The sequence below is a fragment of the Halyomorpha halys genome, unplaced genomic scaffold, assembly GCF_000696795.3.
Source record: "Halyomorpha halys isolate HHAL.00 unplaced genomic scaffold, Hhal_1.1 Scaffold2001.1, whole genome shotgun sequence".
NCBI classification, from domain to species: Eukaryota; Metazoa; Arthropoda; class Insecta; order Hemiptera; family Pentatomidae; genus Halyomorpha; species Halyomorpha halys.
The window spans coordinates 100544-108410 of NW_027105856.1; the positions used below are offsets into that span (position 1 = coordinate 100544).

Here is a 7867-nt window from a genome sequence, read left to right on the forward strand (position 1 = left end):
CAACAGTTTTAAAAATATTTGGACAAAAAAAAAAACCAGCCTTCAAGGAGGCAGGCATAGAGCCCATGAGGTGTTGCCTACATTGTTACATTGAAGTTTCGAATAAAATATTTGATATCTTCTTTCTCATTTACTTTAAGATTCAGTAAGAAAGATCGGGACCTAAATGGGAAATCTTTAACTAAGTTTTCTTTGGTGTAAGGTGATTCCTAAATTTTCATCATTTAATTAATAAAAACTCATGAGAAATAGGGCTAAGATAAATACCAACTTGACAAAGAAAAGAGACGAATTCATAAAAAATACAACTCAAGTATCCAACCAAGTAAACATTGATATCATCAGAAAAGTGATTTTTTTTTTGTTGGTATAATGTGAGTTTATAGAATAGATGAGTTTATTTGTAACAGATTTATTGTACAGTAATTTACCAAGAAATACATTTATCAAAGTATAAAAGAATATTTTATTGCTTTAATTAATTTCAACATTTGGTTTAATTTTGACAGTTCGAAAGGCTGCGGTTTGGCTTTTACAACAACCATTGGTACAAATTGGACATGGAGCTAAAGAAGACGCTGGTAATAATGACGCTAGCTGCCAACAGGACGGTAAGGCTAGAAGCCTACGGGATAACCTTTGCAGGCCACAAGACCTACGTTTCGGTAAGCTTCTATACATAATAAAATGAATATAGGAAGATGATCAGGGTCAAAAAAAGAATAGTTTATAACTATTTTAATGTCCAACGTTTCGCCCCACTTTGCAGGGCTTCATCAGAGCTAAAAGATACAGAAAAAAAACTGAGAATATTACTACAATAAGGTAATTTAAGTTAGGATAAATATTATGTAAAAATAAAGTGATAAGAAATTACATATAAATAAAAGGAAGGAAGACATAAAATAGTATCAATATAAAATAAACTTGAATAAACAATGATAAGAATAAAAAATAAGTAACAATGGCAAGAGTAAAATTTTTTAAAAAATACGTAAAATATATGGTTAAAAAAGTACAGGAGACGCACATAAAACAAAAACAATACGTGGGAGAAAAAAAAAGAAAGTAGAGATAAAATAAACGTCTTGAAAGAATAAATGTAAATAATAATAATAATATTGATATTAAATGATAAATGAGCAAAGAAAAAATCAAGACAATCTACCTGTTCAAAGCGAAAGTTCAACCGTTGAACAGAAGGCGAAAATAAAGCGGAAGCGTGGAGAAGGTGGCTATATTTCAGTTTCAAATACGTCGCGTATACAGAATCTACTTCCTGACCGGAACCCTGGCCATCTTCTTATTTAAATTTTTACGGTCAACTATATATACATATACATAAAAAAATGAAGTTTCTGCTATCGGTATTATGGATTCTGCAGAGCCTCTGTTCCGCATCCATTTCTAAGTTATATCTATAGAAAATTTATGATTAAGTATTATGGCTAATATATAACTATTACAGGGTAATTAAAAAATATAAAAATAGCAGGCGAAATAATAATAAAATTATGATTATTACGTATATCCAATGTTTCCTAAAATATAATATTAGAATGACTCATTTTCGACGAATGTGGCGGAATGTTACTTATTTTAAAAACTGCTTATAAATAAGATTGGTAGTGAATACTTTTTACAGAAACGGGAAAGTATTATTTCTACCGATGAAGAAAGGAATAAAAAAGAAAGAACGATATGCTAAAGCGAGAAGACTAATGGACGAGGGAGAGGGGGGAATAATGCCCATCCCAATGGCATTCCTCAATCAAGTTAATAGCCAGCGTTTTATTCCGGGCCATTTACTATCGTACTATCTGGCTGTGGTAAGGAGTGTACTCTCCGCAGCTTACTTGAGCAGTCTGGTGCAGTCGTCAGGATTATTGTAGAAACTATAGTCGTACATATAAAACATAAATTGAATTAAGGTACAGGTAAACGTCTTTGTACTTTGTGAATAAAAAACGGTCAGCTACAGATCCGACGGATTTGTCCTTTGCCGTATTTCCTTACTGAGAATTGATTAAATAATATTATTTTGAATACATGCATTTTTTGATTTTGGATGATAAAAGTTTATTTATGATTTTATGTTCTATTTAGACACATAATAATTTTAAAATGTAATACATAAACATATTTAAAAAATCAACAATTTTTACATATAATGGGGTGTATTCAAGAACTAAATTGATTTATACAATCTTAAGGTAGAAACAGAAACATATCGTAATCATGTATTAAAGCATTGAAATCATGTCTATCACATCTTGAATTTTTATTTATGCATTTTGAATTGTTTTAATTTCTTTTGTTTATTTATTCTTATCCTATGCATCGTGCGGAATTTATTATTTATATTTTTATTTATGTACGTTATAGAATTATTCTACAATACGATCAAAGAACTACCAAACTGTCACTTGAAACTGTTAAAAAAAAAAAAAGAAGATAAAACTTGATAAATATCGGATTAAATAGCAATACAAAAAATAAACTAAAAGCAGGGAAATCGATAATAATTCATTTAAAAACATTTCCTTACAAGTTTGACCTGTAATGTTGAGGTATATGTTATGGAGGGAGTAATACCTTTTTCCTCTACACATGCATTAAATGATACTTTCTTACCTTGTAAAACTATATTGCCCAAACATTTTTTACCGTGAAATATTTTTTACAAACAATTTTTGTAAAAGAAGCTATTTAGCTATTTTACAATGATTTTAATAAAATTGGGTAGAATCGTTCGGGCATATACTTTTACGAAATCCGTAGATTAGAACTTGGGACGTTAATACATAATTGTGAGAGCATCAAACTGATCAACACATATGTACAATGACCGACATCATAACGGTTTTTGTTTTTATAGTGAAATTAATTTTCATTACTAAACAGTAGTAGAAAAGATAGGGGAAAAAAAAATTTGTAAAAAAAAAAAAGATTTTTAAGGAAACCCAGTAGAGTGGATAAAAAACAGTAGATGTATGATTGTAAACTAAGTAGATATAAGGTGAAATATGGTTGGGGGGAAAATAGGGATAATTTACATCTGGTTAATCTGGTTATAAAATTTTTTTCCTTAATCTTTCTGATTAATATATTACAAATTATTTTATGATGCAGTTATTGAAGTGAATGTTCTACAACACAAGAAAACAAATATATATGTGGGAGCAAATTTATTTCGTGACGCTTGAAGAGCTGAAACGGAAGGGGTGAGGGCAGGAAGCTGGTCAATATTAGCATGAATGGTTTTCTATTGTAAATGGAGAGTAGGAGCTTAAGCAATGTGTGATTGAGAGAGCTCCTGTAAACTTATTCTCTCTTGTTGCAGTTTAAAACATTTTTCTGCTGAAATTGACCTATAAAATGGTTCTTCTATTCTAATTATTAATATTAATTTTATTCTATGATATTTAATGATATTTTTTTATTTATAGAATTTTTACTCCTGTCCCCCCAGTCCCCTTCAAGTGATGTTTCTTTTTTAGATACAGTTGTTTGTAGTTTTGTTTTTATTTATTTTGTGTCTCTAGGAAGTCAATTTCAGATTATCACGTTTGAGAAGTGTAGCGGATAAACCTTTATCCCTCTGGTCTCAAATAAAACGACCGTAAAAGCCATAAGAGAAGTCTCTAAGCTCCACTGACAGGGTGAGTACACCTGTGGTGGACAAACCAATTCCCTATAAAATTTAAAGAAGAGTCCAACTGGTCCAGACTAGCCCTGGTACTGACACTGGAGAATTACTTTCACGTCACTGGATCTGGAATAGAGGAATCAAAACCAACGATTGAGGAAAAAGGATGACCAGCAATAAAAGTACAACTCCAATATCATCAACACATAAATCTTACCAATGAAATAACATAGTGCTACTTTGTTTTAGTAGTGGTGCATCAGACTATTTTTTTTTTTTTAGTTCCGAATATAGTAAGGTAGGCTGGGATTATTTTCTCCACTGGGGTTGTCCCGCTTTTAGAAATGTCGAAAACGTACCCCCAGTTTACCATTATTATACGGTACTATCAATGGAGCAAATCAAATACAAAATAAAAATAAAACCCTCTTTTGGTCTAATGCCACAAAATAAGTATTTTTAACCTTTCCAAAGTTATTGATTACCAACAATAATTCCATTTAAGAACAAAAGTTATAAATTGATGAACCATTGATAATTTTAACTTTAAAAAAATAAATAAAAATCCTTTATTTAGGTATAAATACGAAACTATTGGGAAATTGATGTTTTGTGTGGATGGCAAGCAAATATCGGAATTTTCTTATTACAGTACATAAACAAAGACTTAGAATATAAATAAATATGGATATAAATAACAAAATTAGTAATATCTTCAAAGCAAATATTACTTTTTAAAAATAATATTTATGAATCGAATAATAAATAAAACTAAATTGATTAGACTAGCCCCAGTGCTAGATTTATGCTCTAAAGCCATTTACAGTTCAGTCAATCTAAAAAAAGGGGACCCTGATATATTGAAGCCATTCTTTGCATCTGTCAGGAGCATTCACCCCACGTCATGAAAACCCTTCACCAACTCCATGAAAGCGGCTTAAAGTTTCTTAGGAAACCACATTTCCATATATCGGACCGGATCTCTATTAATCAGATATAGCGTATTCTTCAGCAAAGTTGGCAGAAAAACATCATCAGAATTCTGAAATTTGGGACAAGTATTGTGTAAAACTTCATTATACAAATGTATACAGTGAAAAGTACGGACAACACAGACATCACTCCACAGGGAAATCTCTATGAAGGTATAATTTTAATAAGGTTTTGGCCAACACGGTAAAAATGTATTTGTTTTATTTAAAAATTTATTATAAATAAAACATATTCGAACCCATATATCAGGAAAACCTCCCCTCCGAACACAGTAACCATTGTAATGTAAATCATTCTTCTATAACAAGCAAAATTAATAAAATATGTATATATTCACGATTCCAGAATTAAATTTAAATCATTATTTGCTAATTTTTATAATTAAACATTAGATCGCCTAGTATTATTTTTTTTAAAACCAAATATTAATAATTGGACGGTTATTAGTTGACCTATGAAATTAAGGAAGAATGATGTTTTGGGTGGCAGTTAACAAAGGTATGAACTAAAATTCGTTTATTATATACCAACGTTTCGGCCTGATTTTCAGGGCTTCTTCGGGTGCTAAAAAAACTCGGCTAGCAAGTAAATAGAGGAGTGAAACAACTATTTTAAATAGCCTCTAAACAATCTGAACACCTCTTGACCTTAAACCATCGCTTTAACTTTGAATAACGATCTTTCCTTGTTACAGTATCCAACAAAAAAAAAAATCTTACTTCAGATTCAATCCATATAAATCTAGAACAGAAACCTGTTACAGTTGATTAAGACTATGTCTAGCCTAATTTATTCACACTAATTTATCTTTGACTATTTTTTTCTTATTCAACCATGTTTGTTTATTTTATCCTTTTTTAGAATCTATTTCTGATCTGAACCTTTTCCTTTTTTTCTTCTCAAAAATGGTACAATGAAATCTGTAAAACAGTGTTTTAATTTAAAACAAGATGTAACACTTGTTTGATGAAAGGAATATGAAGGGAAATATTAACAGAAACGTAAAATAATAATGTTTTATGACGTATGTGATATGTATATACGTAATTTATAATGCATTAATAAAAAACCTTGCATATATGTACTATTTAATTTATTTTTTTATTTTAGGGGCTACAAGACTCCATTTCATACTACCTCATTCTTAAAACAGTGACTACTGATACTTAGATGTGAACCTATCATCTTTTCAAAAAATGTAGTATATATATATATATTAAAATTTGTCAAAATAAAGCATAACATAAATCAGCTTGTTATTCTCCTATTTATTCCTTATTTTTAGTAAAATTATTTGATTAATGGTTTATTTACATTGAGAAATATTGGAGTTAATTATTATAATTTAGTGAGGTAATTTATTACTTGAATAAAAACCTATTTCTGCGAGGATCGTTTGAATAAGTGGAATATTCTTCGTGGTAGCTTCGTCGAGTCCAGCCTAAAATTGTAACATTTTAAGTAGCATTAAGTGAGGGCTAAGAGGATTAACAGAACAAGTTATCATAATTTAGTAAGTAGCTTTCAATTTCAGCTGACGTTGAGTTATAGAAGGAAAATTGGGTAGGAATTAAATAAAATGATTAGAAATAATAAATAATGAAAACCAATGTATCAAAAAAAAATCGTTTCAGGACTTATATATTATTAAATGTTAAAATAATAATTTGATTTAAGAATATAAAGTATCAGTAAATTTACTGACGTATTTAAAATATTAATAATTTTATTTAAGAATATAAAGTAGCAGAGTGAAATATTACAAGCCATTATTTAGACTTGGTAAATTTTTTAAATAAATTAATTAAAAAATTTCATATTTCATTTTACATATCATGGCATTACAATAAGTATTTTTTCAACGTAAATAGAAGACAAAACAGAGCATGAAAAGAACACACATATAATGTAAAATATAGGATAAAACTGACGTTAAAAATCAAAGCCAAACAGAGCAATAAACGTTTGGCACATCACACCACTTTCACTTACCACCCTTTGAGTTGCAATTAACTCTCTAAATTCATTTCTATATTATTCATAGGGGCAATACTTACCCGTACTAATTTTGAGGATTCGACTGACTTCAATTTCACCAATTTAGGAAAAGTATTTTTAATATTATTTCTGGCTGCAAAATTTAAACAAAGTAAGGCAAAAATATAACAGTTTAACCAAAATTTGCATTCTGCTCTTCACCATTTATTGAATACTAAATTTTTATAGAATTGATATTGAAAATATTATGAACAATTGGATTTAGTTATCCACTGAAAGGCTCTTATAAAGGTTGAGTGAAAAAAAAAAACTATTTAATAACTGTGGGAACGAACAGTTATCAGATTCTTGAAATTGAAGAACCTATTGTGCATGCGGAAAATATTTTAAGAATTTAGTTCTGATAGTTACTTAAGTCTCATGGGCTATTTTATAAGATATTTTAAGTAGGTTCCAGATGACTCACTGATATTTCCCAATTTAACTATTCTAAAAAAATCTGAAATACTTTTGTTTTAATCAATTAACATTTAAAAGACTCTATCTATAGGCCTCTCAATTACATACAACAGTATGAACATTTTTTGTTTACATAGCATTAGTTATAAAATTAAAAAAAAAACAACATCTTTTTATTGTCACATACTAATTATTACATTTATTTAAATTTAAAAAGCAATTCAACAATGAATTATAACTGGAAAAGTTCATAGTGATAGTTATCTTAAGGTAAAAGTGAAATATGTTTTAAATTTTAATATTTTTTATATTAAAAAAAAATATTTTAATGATTTCAATAAATTATTATCGACCTATTTTATTAAAAATGACCAATCGAATTGTAATTGTTATTGGTTTTAGAAATTCTTTGAAGGACTGATACATAAGTAAAAATGTAAATGGAAAATTACAAGGGTATAGAATGAAACGTAGAAATTAAATAAGAAAAATAAAAGGTTATAAACAATAAATGAAAATGGAAATAGTAATATATTAAAAGAAGAAATATAAAAGATAGTACAAATAAAGAGATGAAAAAGGGGGATAAGAATAAAATCAATATTAAAGGAAGAAAATGAACGAGACAGAATTCATACTTGTTTTGACCGAAGTCAAATTCAGAGTGGACCATTTGTATTGGGAGGAGTGGGGATGGCAGTTAAGTACGTTATCATTTAATTACTATTACAAAAGACAATATAAGCTACCTTCAAAAATTACTTCTAA

General features: G+C 28.7%; 1 protein-coding gene across 1 annotated transcript in view; it reads left to right on the forward strand.

The window, feature by feature from the left end:
* Positions 1-5880, forward strand: part of LOC106690973 (odorant receptor 85b) — a 33786-nt gene extending 27906 nt beyond the window's left edge. Inside the window, exons 7-8 of the mRNA XM_024362102.2 lie at positions 510-665; positions 5753-5880. Coding sequence (XP_024217870.2) covers positions 510-665; positions 5753-5812 — 216 coding nt within the window. The 3' untranslated portion in view covers positions 5813-5880. The remainder of the gene's footprint in view (positions 1-509; positions 666-5752) is intronic.
* Positions 5881-7867: the final 1987 nt, after the last annotated feature.